The 17,350-nt window shown below is 32.4% G+C and overlaps 2 protein-coding genes across 3 annotated transcripts; one reads left to right on the top strand and one right to left on the bottom strand.

Moving 5' to 3' along the window:
- Positions 1-1,434: 1,434 nt before the first annotated feature.
- On the top strand, positions 1,435-11,653 carry LOC128185074 (transmembrane protein 181-like). 2 transcript variants are annotated; one of them, XM_052854744.1, is made up of 14 exons: positions 1,435-1,723; positions 2,829-2,932; positions 3,655-3,725; positions 4,095-4,185; positions 4,301-4,443; positions 4,952-5,071; positions 5,402-5,482; positions 6,218-6,317; positions 6,593-6,720; positions 7,299-7,448; positions 7,847-7,949; positions 8,164-8,388; positions 8,819-8,885; positions 9,233-11,653. In XM_052854744.1, the coding sequence occupies exons 1-14, from the start codon at positions 1,590-1,592 to the stop codon at positions 9,306-9,308; spliced, it is 1,593 nt and encodes a 530-aa protein (XP_052710704.1). In that variant the 5' UTR covers positions 1,435-1,589; the 3' UTR covers positions 9,309-11,653. The 2 variants fall into 2 exon arrangements, with proteins under 2 accessions (XP_052710704.1, XP_052710705.1); XM_052854745.1 differs by lacking the exon at positions 1,435-1,723 and adding an exon at positions 2,254-2,384.
- Positions 11,654-13,510: 1,857 nt separating this feature from the next.
- LOC128182764 (uncharacterized) lies at positions 13,511-15,657 on the bottom strand. The gene is made up of 5 exons (XM_052851515.1): positions 15,529-15,657; positions 15,049-15,131; positions 14,510-14,567; positions 14,088-14,162; positions 13,511-13,684 (listed from the first exon to the last, which is right to left on the bottom strand). The coding sequence occupies exons 1-5, from the start codon at positions 15,577-15,579 to the stop codon at positions 13,520-13,522; spliced, it is 432 nt and encodes a 143-aa protein (XP_052707475.1). The 5' UTR covers positions 15,580-15,657; the 3' UTR covers positions 13,511-13,519.
- Between the last annotated feature and the right edge of the window lie 1,693 nt (positions 15,658-17,350).

Raw genomic sequence — 17,350 nt, 5'->3', positions numbered from 1 at the left:
ATACACACCGTCATAGCCCGCATGAATCACCAAAGAAAACATTTTATTGTTTAAATGACACTTGCATGGTTTATACGTGATCAAATCTTCTGAGAAAAGGATTTGATCATGTGACCAACCAAGTTCATATATCCTGGTGAACTTTTTAACATTTTAACTCCCGCTGGAGATCGACAAAAGGAAAACCAATACCTGTGATATAATATATACCTGTAATTTTGTCAAGCAAACCTCAATAACTTGTAAAAGCCCATGGATTGATTGTATTCAAAGAATTTTGAACATGTGCGGGCTACAATATGTCAGGCAGAACCATAATTTTGTCAATATAGAATGGTTATCTGCTACTGTAAACCAAAGATTAAAAGACCAATTTATGCAAATATGGTCAAATGATATAAATTGTTCTTCCAGAGGTCAAGTGTATAAAATTTTAAAACCATATTTTGGCTTTGAGAAGTATCTTGATATTTTAACTGTAAAACTAAGAAAAAAATTCATTAAATTTCGTACATCAAACCATCGTTTTCCTGTAGAGACAGGCAGATGGTATAACATTCCTTTGAATGAGAGGTTATGTCTTTTGTGTAATAAAGGTCTTATTGGAGATGAATTTCATTATATTTTAGAATGTTCGGCACTAGAAGAAATAAGGAAAAAATACATAAACACAAAATATTGGAAAAGACCAAATTTTTTTAAGTTTTCTGAACTCATGACTAATTGCAATTGTAAATCGCTAAGAAAATTATGTGTATTTATTTCAAAAATTTTTGATGCTGTCTGCTCCTCTTAGTTGTTTTCCTATTATGATCCTTTATACTAAAATCTAACATAAGTAGTGATTCAATAGTCTGTTCTTTTTTTATTTATATTTTTTTCCTGTATGAAAATGTACCTGTTTGTCTGTACCTCTGACGATTTGTATTTGTATGTATTATATATATGTTCCTCTTGTACCAAATTATTTGGTCTGAGTGAATAAACTGAACTTGAACTTGAACTTGAATAACCCATGCACCTAGCTGTCATTATATCAGACAATTAACTGACCACGAATCATTATTTTTTTGTTGTTCAATTCCTTGTTCGCGTCCTTTACAAAAGCTGTACAAATTTTCATTTACTAAGAAATAAATCTAATTTTTTTAAAGGGCACTTAACTGGAATGATATGGTATTATCTTTTTCTTTGGACGTACATGATTGTTTTTATTCATTACATTTACATGTACATTATTCTTAAAATGACGTTTATTATAAATTAAGCAAGATATTTAATTTCATCAAAATATATGCTCTCTCTCTCTCTCTCTCTCTCTCTCTCTCTCTCATATATAGAGATATCGATTTATTCCATGCAGCCTCGATGTCGTAAATATCCGCCAGATTCTGAACCAAGCGTTAACTAAGGCTGAGAGAGGGAATTCTCCAATAAATCGATATTGGTTATGTACAGTTAAAACTCTACCACCGTCAGTACAATGGCGACTAAACATGACGGAATCGTCAATCTAAACGCAAGAGCCGGTGTACCGTGGTGAAAATGATGATGTAGTTTTTGCAGGAACACTTTATGCAGAGGCAAAAATGGAGAACGAGTTCTCTTTTTCATCTCCGGCGTGGAGTAACAACGTTCGCGCGTTTCTATCGCAGTTCTCCGATGTCTTTAGCGCATTTGCGCGTTATATATCGCCGACCTATCATCATGACCGATGCGAGCGGTAAGAATTATAAAATATTTAGGATAAAATATTAACATTTCGGACATGGAATGACATATGATTGCAACGCATCTTACTTTTATTATGTCAATGTGTATACATGTTCTTTAGCACTACACGAATGAATGAAATTGTAAGCCCGTGTTTCTCATATCGATTTGTTAATTATTTTGATTGTGGCTGTCATCCTCGTTACAAAGCATGACATTTCGCCCACTTTTCTCATGGGAGAATCTTGTCATTACCCAGTTACCAGCTGATTACTGCCTAGAATATAAAAGTAAATATAAATTTGGTTTTTTATGGGGTTCTTCCGGTTATTGAAAATGCGTTTATGATTAATGAAATTTTGATATGAAGTTCGTGTAATTATTTTCATAACATTTTTTTTTTAATTTTAAAATTTAGTAACAATTTACTAGCCATCGTATAAAAGTGTATTCTTTTAATTATCTATACTAGTATATAAAAATATAGCAGGGATGATAGAGAGTATTTAAACAGCTGTGTCAAATTTAAAATCGGACTCGGGATTCCTTAAAAATAAAACCCACTGTAGCAGATGCCACTTCCGAAATGACATCCAAACAAATGACGACAATATAAATATTGACTCGGCCGAAGACGGATCATCTGCCAACATGGCAAAAGAAATCGAATTGTAAGATGATTCTTTACGTCTTTAAATGCAAATGAGATATCCACACCGGATATAATACGTTTCTCAGATATGTTTCCCACACTGTCATCGTGCCGGGGTGTACCGTTTCTAAAATGGGTTGATTTCTCAGAGAGAGAGAGAGAGAAAGAGAGAGAGAGAGAACAAAAAACTGAGAGAGACTTAAAATGTGATAAATATGATACCTATCTACTTAATGCGGGTATAAATAATTTTTATCCAATATGTTCTTATATTCTCTCCCTTAGCTTAGACAATTGATATACTTTTTGTTATACAGAAACATAAACCATCACAAATTATTTGTCAGATGCTTAATACATGTTAAGATATTGCTTATGATAATCAACACTCATCGGAAAATTCATATATGTTCATGTATCTATATAAATTAAATTGTTCTATTTTCATTGGGGTTTTTTGTAGCTCGGTACAGATGAGGCTCTATGCCCTGAGCAAGCGCCAGTTTGTGATGGTCTACATCGTCTTCTTCATCTGCTTCGGAATCAGTGTTCTAGTAGGAGTGGCAGGTAGGACCTTGATAAAATATACCAGGTACCGTGGATCAAGTCATATCATTGTTTGTGGGGGACCAATGTTGCCATGGCCCTTCCCTACAAATTTACATCCCCATGAACGTATATATAATATACAACAATAATATCTATGAAAATTGTCCCGATTACACTACCAATGAAATTACGTTCCTATAAACCAGGAAAATTTTGGATAACCACAAACATTCACCCAATGAAAAGAAATAATTCCACAGTATACTGTAAACTAATGTCAATTTACAATGACTATTTCAGGATATTTACAACCAGGCCTACAGTATATTCATGATTTCAATGCTTACATTTATAATTTCACTCAAATACAAGAGACATAAAAGAACAGGTTAATTTTGCATAATGAAACATTTGATACAAAAATCATGGTTCTAGGTCTTAAAAACCTCATAGAATTATTTCTCTCCCATGCAGTTAGTTAGATAACAATAATTCAATTGAATCTTTGAAAGATTATGAAACAGTACTCAGTAAGTATTAGTTTTTAAAAAAAAGTAAATGGTTGAAAATTAAGTGAATAAAATTATGAGATATTGTGTAAAGAATTTGTTCATATATTCATGAATTTTACATCAAAACTTACTTATCAGACCAGATGAAATATTTATAACAAGAAAGAGTAATAACAAAAGACTAATGACTAAAGACTAATGACTAAAGACTAATTTTTGCCATTGTAGGACCACCCATCATTGAAACTGTATCCCAGAATTCATCAGCTTTACCCAACTCCAGTGGAATCAACAAGAAGGTACTTAATTATTCAGGTCTTTGTAATTCAGTAAACAGTTATAATACAATTTAATACAATACATTGTTTATTCAGTGTAGGGTATAGTTTAAAGGTAGGTACAGGTATAAATCAACACAGGTATACAGCAATTTATTGTATTAAACCATAAGTTTGGTTTGACAAAACTGTTACATATTATAGAATGGAAATTGTGTGTTGGCAATTTTATTGTAAACAGATTGTTTGTGTCAACAAACAGGGACCTTCAGTAGTGTGACTGCATGCACTAATTGAAATTCAATTGATACTGTTTTCGAAAACAATAAATTATTATGATACTTTTAATACGTTAAATATGACCTTCCAATTGTTTTGTTTGTATTTAAGACAGGGCCGTTTGTTCTGAAGTCGCCCCCGATGTCCACATTTCACCAGCAGCTGTGGCTAATTGCAGATATCAATACGGACAGCCAGGGAGGTAGGGAAATAGTTCACATCAAGTTCAGACAACCATAACTGCTTCAGCTCTTAAATTAGCATGTACAATCAAAGATATATAAAATACAGTACTTTAGATCAATCACTCTTTGCAGGGTCCCGGTTTGAGCAGCCATTCACGGTCAGTGTACAGATAAGGGGACTTAAGTCTGACCAAGAATTGCTCTCCACCGCCCCCAAGAACCCGGAACTGAACTCCCAGACACACAACCGAACCAGGGTGCTTCGATGTTCTCATGTGAGTAAAGCGATTTTTCTGTGGTTGAAAACCCATGGCAAAGCTTCCTTACCATTTGCCAAGCTCACTTCATTTTTTTTCATTCTCACAAATATTTCTTATATCAGAAACCTACGGCTAGTCTCACAATTGCTACCTGAACCTGGGCCAAATCACTAAGTTTTTCTCGTTCTCATGAATAGGTCATTCCCTATTCTGATTGGTTCCATCACACCTTGTAATGTAATGAAAATCTTTTCAGTCCATACTTTTGATTCCTCATTGATGGATTAAATCAAGATATTCATGAAAACAACCCCACAAAGTTCAGTGAGTTAGCACATAGTCAGGAAGCAAAAGCTGTTGGTGTCTGATAATTTAGGTGAATTTCAAAAACTTGACACAGTATTACACTGTACTTAAAAAATGTGCCTTTTGCATACTAGTACCTGATGACAGTAGTTCTTTACATTCAAAAGAATGTAATCAATAAACTGCTTATTTTACAATGTACATGTTTATATTTCAGAAATGTGATGATTTGATATTGCTTCACCTGGGATACCTAGATTACTACCGCTACATCATCACGATACACTTCTATGGATTGGAGGGTAGCAAGTTTCATTTCAGCGACATTATTTTCCATGTAAGAATAGCTTGATTGAATTAATTATCATTGGTTATTGCATATAAATGAATCAATAATAAGAACCAGTTCATTTGAGTTTCATTAAAACTTGAACTTGAAGAATGAACTTGAACTGTGACGCACTTAGACTTTGTAATGCAAAATGTTCAACAAAGTAAGTTGGCCATAAATAATTGTACACTGTACCTTGAATTTTATGAAATCATTATAGTCCAGTAAGTGTAGTTGAAGATCCCACCTGCTATTTTAATTCATTGAATTTTGTTGATGAATGTTATGACTGCCATTGGACTTTGTACTGAACAGTACTTTGATATTGTTTTCCAGTTTAAAAGTTACAACACATCTTTCACCAACACAGAGATTTGGATCCGATTTACTTTCCTCTTCCTCACTTTTATTGTAACAGTAAGTGTGTTCACCATGCAAACTGCTCCAATTTAGCAGAATTTGAATCTATTTCTTAGAAGGGAAATGTTTTGAAGAGGGAAATAATTGTGTATTTTGCAATCACTTAATTTAACTGGAAAACTTTTTCGAAAAAAGGTACTGAATTGCAGTATAAATATATTTTTGGGGAAAACCCTTAACGTCACTTATCCAAAATGGAAATAGCTAAATTCTATTTAATTAATTCATGGAAATCTTCACTTTGACTTTAATGCTTTGTCCTCAGTCACGAATTGTTGGTAGTGATTTAGATATTTCAAAACAGAAATTATGATGCCCTGAAACAGTATATTTCATTCATTATTATTTCATGTACATTTTTATGCATTAAAGACACTTTGAAACCCATATTTCTTTATCAAAGACTGTCTGAATAGCTTTTGCTCTCAGAAATTTGTTTGACCCTATTTAAAAAATGTATTATTATATATTTACATCAAATTGTTTGCTCCATACCAATAAATCGTCTTTAATATTTTTAATGTCCAGCACAGTAATAAATTCATATTCTAGATTTACAGAATGATACATGTATTATGAAATAGGACACTTTTTATGGTATTCAAACTTCAATCATGATCAATAAAATATCAAATCAAAAATCTTTATAACTTTATACATAATTACATGTACATGTACTCATAAATAACTGTGCATGTATAACTATGTTTAATATACAGCTGTATGTTTCAGTGTGTGTATGCCCACTCTCTCAGAAAATTCTCCATGCGGGATTGGTCGTTTGAGCAGAGATGGATAACTCTTCTGCTACCATTACTTATCTTCTACAATGGTAAAGCTGTAATACATTACATTATACATTACACATTTATTAACAATAACATTATGCATTACATTATTAGATGGATAACTCTTCTGCTACCATTACTTATCTTTTACAATGTTAAGGCTATAAGCGTGTTTTACTGTCCCTTCTTTTAATGAAGGTATAGATAATATACATTTATTACATTATACATAAAATAATCACACTGTGCATTAGATTATGCATTACATTATACGCTGTACATAACACTATAAATATTAAATTACATATTTACATTACAGACCCCCTGTTTCCGCTAACATTCCTGGTGAACAGTTGGGTCCCTGGAATGTTTGACGCCATATTCCAGGCCTCCTTCCTGTGTGCTCTCCTCCTGTTCTGGCTGTGTATCTATCATGGAGTCAGACAGGTGTGTCTATTGTACCTCTCTGTATATTTTTTCTAAGTAAAATAACAGCAAAATAACCTGCTATTTTATCATTTATTTATTGTGAAATAGTTACAGTGCTATTTGCTCATGGTGATTGCAGTATTAACCGACAACACTAAGTATTTCCAATTGTTAGTCTTGGAACTGTTCTGGTGTTATGTGGATTGCTGTTTTACTGTGGAATCATTAGATTTTGTTGTGGCCCAATTTTCATGGAATTCGTGGGTACCTCTCAACCATGAATTAACATCCTCCACGAATTATTAAATTTGGGTTATAAAGCCATATTTCCTTTTGTAGATATAAGAAAATACACGAAATTACGTCACAAGGAACCTGTAAAATTTCAGTTATCCATGAAAATTGGCCTCCAGGAATTTTAATGATTCCACAGTAATTAAAAGTCTGATAATTCAAACTTGTTTACCAAAAACAATCTCTATGTGGTTGACAAATGAGTTTTTTTTCTCATAAGAATATAATTTTTCCTAATTCCAGACTATTTTAGGAGTTTCTATTTAATATGTAGACATTATTAGGAGCCTCTATCTTTGCAGACAGACCGACGGTTCATGCGGTTCTACCTTCCCAAGCTAGTGGTGGTGGGTCTGATCTGGATATCTGCGGTGACCATCGCCTCGTGGCAGGAGTACAATGAGCTCCAGGACCCGACCTACTTTTACAGGCTGGACACCACTAACTTTACGGTGAGACAGAGAGAGACAGAGAGATGATGCAGATTCAATATTTCACACATCAGATATCATTAAACCTTGACCCAAATAAATGACTTGTGTCTTTAATATAGAAACTAAGGTAAAATCTGACCTTTCAGTTTTCCAGGGCTAAGATATCTTTTTGGTAGCTTCATTAATCAACCTATACATATGGACATGGTACATTGTACTACCGGTATATTCGACATGATTTCCTAATAGACATGTATTTTGTCGTTTGATGAAAGATGTTATGAACTTTCTTATTGCTTCTACATGTAGGAATGTTTACATGTATTTCTACTCACACACTTTGTGGTTTAATACCGCTGAAATAAAAATGGAGATAGTTGCCATGGCTTATAAAGCTGTACTTGTCTTGATTTCAGGGTTTTAAGATCTTTTTCTTCATTGTGGGAGGCCTGTATCTGTTATATCTACTTTATCTACTGGTCAGAGCTTATGCTGAGCTGCGCGCCATGCCTTACTTTGGTAAGTTATCATTTAGTTTTAATTTCTCATATTGCGGGACTAAATTGACCCTAACAAACGGAGTTTCAATTCATCCTAAATGAGTATTTCAATTAATGTACCTGTAGGGAAGTTAGAGTAACTTTTATTAGAGAATGTAGTTTTCAGATAAGTTTTATTCTGAATTACATGTAATATTAAACCAATTTTTCCTCACCATCTCTTCTTTGACCAGATTTGAGGTTAAAGTTCATGACCTTTCTGATGCTGGTCGTGCTGTCCATCAGTATAGCCATTACGGCGATGAAGTTTGGTGCTGCCGCTCTACAAGATAATTTTGTGGCTGAGATTTCAACTAACTACGAGAACTCCATTGAGTTTGTGGCCTTCTACGGTCTTCTGAACTTCTACATGTACACAATGGCCTTTGTGTACTCACCTTCCAAAAATGCACAGTATGGTAAGGGAAAAGCTGAACACAAAGTTATCCGTATTATTTCTTGGCCACAAAATTTGCAAAAATAGGGTAAATATTTATATGTAACTTTTTATTTGCTTGAGTAATTTTTACAATCTATAATGTTTCTTATAGCAAACAATACCTGTAAAAATTTCTGTGTGATGTAAAATTAAATCATAGCAAAAATAACCGGATATATATTAGTACTTTAATTGGAACATTTGTATACATCAATCAGTGTTTTCTTTTAGTATTATGAGGAAATTTTTAAAAGTCTTTGAAGGTTTTGTTTGTAGATATTATAAAGCTATTTTAACAAAACCATGCATGGACTATTGCTAAATGATCTATATGTAACAATCCTATATAATAGTCGAGAATAAAACATTTAAATTTGATAATTATAAGATTGTTTTGTTGTTTTGTACAGAAACTAATTTTAAAGACAATCCTGCTTTATCCATGTTGAATGATTCTGATGAAGAGGTGCATTATGGGTAAGTGTCTAGTTTAAAATTTACATCATATTAAGCATAATTATGTAAATACTGATATGTAAACAACAGGTATTGAATATAATTCGTGTGTTTTTCAACTCTGAAAACATAGGCTGTATATAAATGACACGTGATAGCATTCAAAATCCAAATCCAAAGGAAAAGTACAAAACAGAAGCAGAGTGAACACGAACCTCTAAAACAAAATTAGAGGCTAGAAAATAGAAAAGATAATTCCGTCAGTTTTGGTCAAGATAGCCAAAGAGTTGTTCTAAGAAAAGAAGCAAAAAGTTTTTTCATTTCACAGTTTTGTAAACCATTGATAATTTATATGACGAAATTTTCAGGTCGGATGCTGAAGAGATCAGCCTGACGACTCGGAGAGGAAATTGCTACCAGGACGAGGAGGAGACGTTCCAGTGAGGTCATTGAAGTCACTCTTACCCAGTGTGAAAAATACCACAAAGTAATAAAAATCATTACGACCAAAATAGAGTGGTTAGGTGTGATCAAAATGAAATCCAGACTACTTAATTATTACAAAAGAAAAAACTTGAAGGCAAAGTTGAGGGATAATCTGCATGTTAAGAAGATGAAATCCAATTCAGTATGAGGAACTGTTATACCGTATGTTGGAATACACTGTTATATGTCGGAGTACATTGTTGAATGCCAGAATACACTGTTACATGTCAGAATACATTGGAGTGATTGTAGTGTACATCAAAGAACACATGTTGTTAGACGTCAAAAGTTTTATTTCTCAGGATTCAACAGTGTTCAAACTTACAGCGTTTTGTTCAAAGAATTTATGCAAATTTATTAACGAAGATTATTTTGTACTTACCAGTATATATTATGTTTGGATACACTAAATATGAAATTTAATATTAATGTTTATATGGTCACAAAGGTTGGTAATGCAGTAAAGCGGTTATTTTTATAATTTATTGAGAAATGGGCAGATCTGACACTTTTTAAATTTCTTTATCATAATTTACATTCCTGAGTACATATTTATCAAGTTGATGCAAATGTGCCATTGTTTGATTTGAGTAACACATTCCAACAATTTTTGTTTGATTTTGCGATAAAACTTGGTTTTAAAGTGTCAATATATATATATGTTTAAATGAATTAAAAAATTTATTCTATAAATGGTAACTTTAATTTTTGAAAATAATTTTAATCAAAATTCGGGGGGAAATGAAATTCAAATTACAAATGCTGAATATGTATCTGCCATAACAAGATTTTTACTGTGTTTGCCATATAATTTGTTTTTTATCACTTTTGCTTGTACACAATAATTTAAACATGGTGATATTGGTTTATTCGGCTTATCGGCAATTGTGATAACACATGGTTTTTAATCAGGAATGTCACACTAATGTTATATTCAGTTGGGTTTATTTATTAGCGTTGGATTGCGAATTTCAGTGGGAATGAAAACACAAAAATCAAGAATGGGTGATTTTGATTTTGAAATGTACAATACATGTAGACTACATGTACTTCTGAACTACAGAACATGTACATGTATATAAGGTAATACATAAGGTAAAAGGTAATACATGTACATGTATATAAAAACTTAAGACATGCTGTTTTGCAGTTATTTGTAGCTGTTATCAGTAAAAAGTACTATTGCGGTATGATTATTGTTGAAACCATTGTTTTACTTTGTTGTGCAATGAAGTTTTAGTATGAAAGGTCGACAGAAATACATTTTACCATGTAGATAATCATGCTAATAGGTCTAGCTCCTGTGATATTGTATAGTGCGTCATCGTGATAGAATAATATACTGTATACAGGGAAATATTTGTCCCCATTTTATTTTCAACCCATTCACCGTCGTTGTAAGTGGGTGAATTCAGAACAATTTTTAAAATTAAAATTACTGTGTAAGTTAGAAAGAATTTCTATCATATACTTGTCTGGGTGAATTTAAGACGGGTCAAAATCGTTTGCAATTGAAGAAGGGGGAATTGAATATAGGGGGCAAAAATAACCCTGTATACAGTAGATGTATTTGGGTGAAAATATTTTGTTTTTTGTGTGATTTTGGGTCAGTGGTGTCATACAAACTACCAGTGCTTGGGACATTTATGGTGGTCCTTGGTAGTTATGTAAATGTACCAGTACTTAGCCAAAAGGAAACTTTATTCCAAGAGGAACAATGCACTTCATGTCTGGGTTTTAGTCACATTGAAATATATGGAAGTTATGGATGTATATTTATGAAAATGATACAATCATGTGAACATTATTTAATTATTATTTGGTTACATGATCCGGCATTTTTTTATTCTTTAGTCATTATAAAGTCAAGGTTTATGAGTAATGGAGGTTTCATTGAGTTTTTGATGTTTAATTGTTTTCTTTTTTGAAAACAGTATCATATATATGATATATGATACTTACAAATAGGTTTATGGTTTTAACTCACATGTAATATATTTATTTGTCACAAAATTGTCTTAACTTATTTTGCAGCATAAAGATACACTAATTACAGTTATTTTTAAATTGAAATGTATTAATATTTCATTTGTCACAATACATGTAATACATTGTAGAAATCACTGTCTACATAATATCATTTTTAAGTTTTAATATTTTCTATGATTCTATCAATGAATTTGAAATCCAACTTCAATACATGTAGTTTTATTTATTTTTAAAAGTTTTAATGAATTTGGGTATATTTAGATAAATGAACTATATCTAATGCCAAGAAAAGCAATCTGTTATATAAAACTGATATTTATAAATAAAAGAAAAATATTTCAATAAAAACCTTGTCTATTAATTTCAAGTTTAAAATATAAATGGCTTATTAAAAATAATATACACTGTATTAAATATTTATTTACTGCACATCTTTTAACTTTTGCAATGACAGCTTCTAGATGTTCATTGCACTTAGATTAATCCCACATATGATGCAATATCTTCTCTTAACCACAGGATTTAGTATCAAACTCTAGCCTCTCCAAATCTTTCCAAAAGCTGCAAGTTCATATCAAGCCCATCTTCTCAATTATCAGTTGTTGATAATTGTGTTGTTGTGTAGTGATCAGGTGAAAGTACCATTCGATTGTTAATTACAGGTAAAAGATGACAACATATTAAAGTAATTTCATTTTTTATAACATGCAGATCTCATTCATGCTCAAAGTAAAAAATAACAATGCATGCAGCTAAATAAATATTGGCCAGCCAATAGAGTACATTGATGAATATCAAAATCAACGCTGTAATGACATCTTTGCATTTCTACATCATTTTCCTAACCCTACCCCTTCCTTGCACCTTTTTTTTGTATTAGAAAATGCTAATACTATTTCCGCTAAATATTGGATCTAGCTAGAACATCAGACAAACTACAAAGCATTAAAATTCATATTAAAGAGACGACCAGAAACTGTCAAAAATGAAACACTATATAGCTAATGGCATCTTTAATACCTAAGATATGAAATGGAGGCTGGGGTTTATATTACTGTAGATGTCTTATGCTTTAATAAGGCGGGCAGCTATATCTACATGTAGCACAGAATAGTATAGACATACTGGTAGAATAGTCCTGTATACAATGCCCCCCCCCCCCCCCCCATAAAAAAAACCGAAAAAAAAAACAAAACACCTTATGATGACCCATTTCCTGATGAGTATAAAACTAACATGATGTGACAAGAAGTTCCAGTAATTCTACAGAAGCCATATTAATAAAGCTAGCTAGACTATTAATTTACACTATACATAACTTTTAATATGACAAAATTAATTCTATGTACATTGTACATAACAAATGTATATATAATATACACATATAAGTATATAACTGTCAATATGACAGATTTACATGTATACATGTACCGGTATATACAATATACAAATAGGACACTAGTCTTGTGGACTAGTACAATTGTCTGTACTATAATTGTGGGTGGAAAGTCCATGCATCAATGAACTCTTCCTAAAGATTGGCAGCATTTACAACAGACTCGCATTATGTTAGCTAGTGCAGTGGTAAAATATGGATCATAATCACTCTTTCTGATATGCCATTGTCCATCATAGGTGCACAACTACGAATGTCTGTATAAACGGTAACCAACCGTCTTCTGATAGTAATAAGTTCCAGGCTTCATGCTATCAGTGTAACTGGCTGGTACCAGTTTCCGACTCCATGAATTGTCTCTATCAATCAATGCATACAGATACCTAGGTGGCTGTCACACAAAATGAAAGCACTATGAATTTTCTCACAAGACAAGTCACTTTCACAGTTTTTCTCATACAAGAGCAGTAGTTCACATTATACAAAACAGTGAAACACTGATCCCAAACTTGCGTCAACATCATCGGACAAGTACAGCTTTTATGCTGTAATGAGAAAAAAAAATTACAAGTTAAAACCATTGAATTTTTTTTTCCCTTGAAAACCCCCCCACATTTTTAAAGCTTAAAACATATTCCATTTCTTATTGGCTTTAAAATATAAACAACTTCAGTTTGACCATTTTAAACATTTATCCTTGACCTTTGATCAATATGAGTGGTCAAGGTTACAGAGACACAGACAGACAAATCAGTACACCTGTACTTACACAAGAGTTGCTCCCTCAGTAGACAATGAAGGAGGTGTCAAGCTGCGAATGCTGCACACACCGTCTCCTAGCAACCTTGTGCTTCCTTTGCTGTGGCACAGTGTGCTGCCTTTGTTGTACATGTGGCACATTGAGGCGCACGGGGCGATGTTTGAAACTGGTGCGAGCCAGCCACTCAATCTGTTTAGTAGAGAGAATTGGTACTTAAAAGGATAATAATTCTGGTCTTACACCTTACTTGATTGGTTTAACAGCTAGATTAAATTCACTCATAATTTGTATGTATAACAAATATATTACTTGCATGCATATGTCTCAATATGATGTGCATGCAAAAAATATTAATCCACTTGAAGTTTCAAAATTGAAAGAGTGTAAAAAACGTACGGTGTTACTTAGTATAGTTTTTTTTTATAGACTGTTAGTGCTTTGTTGTTTATAAAGTGTAAAATCTACAAAGTTATAGAGTTCACTATATCCATTCAACTTCTACATATACTCGAGAAAACTTCATATCTAAGCAGTGCTATCAAGAATTATGAATACCTGAACATAAACTGTTATATAATACAAATGTACATACTGTGTGGGTGGGTTGCGGGACGGTAGGCAACTCCCTTCTGTCGTCCGACTTGTTGATTGCACTTGCCAGTTTGTACTGTAAACAAAAACATGCAAGATGAGAAGGGATCATTTGCAAATTATATTCAGTCACATGCATATTATGTACTCTTATTAAAATCTGAATTTATATAATATTATGCAATTATCATTGCATTAATTCCTAATTTTTTATTAACTTAAATTGTTAATAAATGTATGAATATTAATTTGGTAACTTAGTAAAAATGGAATTAAATGCCAATCAAAATTTTACAATTATAATGATGTATTGTGACAAGTGCTCTGTTTCAGAATCTGAGAGAAATGATCATGAGTTTCAATTGATATCGAGTCTACAATCATGAGAAATTCAACATGGTCAGATATCTCAGAATGTCTTACATAGTCATTCATGTGCTCTTTCCATGCGTGACGGAATGAGACAAAAGATGGCTGTTGCTGTAGAACACAAAGCAAAGAGTGAGAGAATGAAAAAGGCAAGAGAGAGAGAAAAAAGAGGGAGGCTGAGAAAGAGAAAATGATGATCAAAACAGGAGAGATAGAGAGAGAATGAAACAGTGCACAAAATGACACAATGCACGGTACAAATAATGAAAGAGAATCAAATGGTACACAGAAGGAAATTGAAATACATATAGTAGAAAGAGGATGAAGGACTTTATATTAAATTAAAGGAAGGAAAACAGAGAGAGAGAGAGACTTAGAGAGAGCCTCAGAGAGAAAGAGAGGGATAGATATTTTTAAGAGTATGTGACATTGTATGTAAATTTTTCTGTTTATATTTTATTGAGAGACCAAAAATTAATGCAGTTTAGGTTTCAACAACCATCATGTGCAAGGGGTATGAAGGCTCATGCTATATATTTTAGTACATATTTTGTATATATACATTTTTTAATGAGTACATGAGTATACTTATAGTGGACTTGATGTGGAGTTCCAGCAACACATCGTACCACTGACACTCACTTGCATGATGAGATGCTGAGGCATCTATACTCTGCTGAAATTTACAAATAATGTTCAACATTCGGTTTTGTTTGAAAATTACATTAGTTATAAATTCATCCATTAAATTGCCTCTTAACTCAACACATAAAGATAAAATATTACACAGCTTGAAATTCACTTTCTGCACCCCCCCCCCAAGAAAAAAATAAAATGTTTAATATTTGGTATTACACTTCAATCAATTTTTAAAATAAATATTTACATATACATGTATATTTTGGATAATAATGCATCATTTGATATTACTGTAACTGGAAGTCGCGATAATTATTCGACTCCATCATGGCGACAAAATGGCATCCCTCATCGGAGGTAGAAAAAATTCACATAATAGAATGTTAAATAAATATTTTTTGTCCGAAATAAATGTTGATTCTAAGAGCCAATACCCTCTTTGACGAGCTCTTGCTCTTTCTTTCGGATGATCGCTCTCTTTTCATAGTGAATTCTTTGATTTTTGCGCTCTGTGTAAAAACACGTCTGATTGCCACCGATCAAATTCAGCAACTAACGCGGTAACCAAAACGTGACGGTATATATACCCAACGTTATAACGTTACCCCTAACGACGTCTTACGTTGGATACCGAGGATATTCATACGCTACATTTTAACATACCTTTTCACGACTTTTAAAATGTCCAAATAATCCCCGATGCAAAGTCACATGTAAGTTTTTTATGTCGTTGATCGTAAAAAAAAAATGACGTATATAAATTGCTGATTGCGTTTGATTTGGCGCGCTTTCCTTCTGTTCTGAAAGATGTCAAATGAGACAGTCTAACAGCAGAAAGTACATAAGGTTAGTTATATTCGGCGTCGGCGTCACGGAAAGACTATGCAGATTCAAAGGTTACTCTCTTGATTAAATCACACAATTTAAATTAAAAACACATTTAAATTGTTTTATCAGTATTATAAGTAGCTTATTAATAACATTTATTAATATGTGAACTTTTTTTATGCTCGCGACAAATTGAAAAATGAATTCGGATTTCCAGAGCATTTGTTTATATGCATTTAATGTATATTGTTATCGATTTTTACAAACTTTTTAATTCTTTATAAAGTTTGAAGTATCCTTATTCACGTTATAATTCAGCTTTATTTGTATAATTTTTTTGTAATGTACGTGTCTTTAGAAATATTTTAGACATATTGCAGAGACGGATCCAGCAATTTGGAAAGGGGGGGGGGGGTTCCATTTGATGAAAATCAATATGTGCAAAATTAATCATTTGTCAATTAAACAATGACTTTTTAAAAGGTTTCCGTGCGTAAACAACTGTATTTAATAAACATTTATCTCATCACTCTCTATTTCACATCTATTTCAACATGAGAGTGCACTGCATTATTGGGCGTTTTGCCGTTTTGATTTCGGTATTAAGGAAGATTTGCATAATATCTAGCCTTAAGAAACCCATGTTTCCAGCAATGAGAAAGTGCGTCTATGCTTGATAGAAAAGAAACACTAAGAAACAAAAAATAACTCAGACTAATCACGACAAACTAATATAAAAATGGATATTTTGGTAATTTTTTTTTTTATTTCTTTGATGTTTTAAATCTGAACTATTTATCGATTTTGATTTCTATCGTTTGCGTTCTTAAATAAAGGTTTAAATGATAGGATATGAGAAAAGAATGGGGATAATTTATCTGCTGAAAAGATGGTACGTGTGTAATACATTGGTAAAAGCAATTGTCGTCCCAAGGAACTTGATGTGACCTCTATAATGGGTGCGCTATATCATCCGGACTAGTACAGATATGCGATCATATTAAATTTTTTTTAAAAAGTTTTGAAAAGTTGGGCATTTTCATAATGGTTTACATATAAACCCTTTACACGGTATTTTTGTAACAGAATTTCCGATTCTTGGAAAAAAAAAAGAAGGCTTTCTTTTGTGTTTCATGTGGGTATGAAGGTAGCTAGCATTCCAGAAAAATAGCATAACCTGCATAAGCGGGTCATGTAGTTTTCTTTGTATTTTTCGTACGAAACGAAGTAAAAGTCAGCTATCATAATTATTAAGTTAATTAACTATTCAATACATTTGAAAGCGGCTTTTTAAAGTAAAACGAATGCGTGTACTCGTACTTGAATGTTGTTTTACTCGATGGCTTGTCACTTCTATAATCGACTCTAATCGATTTTAAAAAAAAAAGAAATAGAGTAGAAAAATACATTGTAGATGTTATTATGAAT

This window comes from Crassostrea angulata, chromosome 5 (assembly GCF_025612915.1).
Source record: "Crassostrea angulata isolate pt1a10 chromosome 5, ASM2561291v2, whole genome shotgun sequence".
NCBI lineage: Eukaryota > Metazoa > Mollusca > Bivalvia > Ostreida > Ostreidae > Magallana > Magallana angulata.
This window is presented reverse-complemented; position numbering and strand designations above follow the sequence as displayed.

Bases quoted from the DNA above. Each gene is read 5' to 3' on its own strand.
- LOC128185074 (XM_052854744.1), top strand. From the start codon at position 1,590: ATGGAGAACGAGTTCTCTTTTTCATCTCCGGCGTGGAGTAACAACGTT. The intron at 3,726-4,094 runs GTACTTAATTAT...TTTGTATTTAAG, and splicing joins CCAGTGGAATCAACAAGAAG to ACAGGGCCGTTTGTTCTGAA. The intron at 7,449-7,846 runs GTGAGACAGAGA...TCTTGATTTCAG, and splicing joins TGGACACCACTAACTTTACG to GGTTTTAAGATCTTTTTCTT.
- LOC128182764 (XM_052851515.1), bottom strand. From the start codon at position 15,579: ATGAAAAGAGAGCGATCATCCGAAAGAAAGAGCAAGAGCTCGTCAAAG. The intron at 15,132-15,528 runs GTATTGGCTCTT...TGTAAATTTCAG, and splicing joins GCAAGAGCTCGTCAAAGAGG to CAGAGTATAGATGCCTCAGC. The intron at 14,568-15,048 runs TATAAGTATACT...TTGTGTTCTACA, and splicing joins GAACTCCACATCAAGTCCAC to GCAACAGCCATCTTTTGTCT.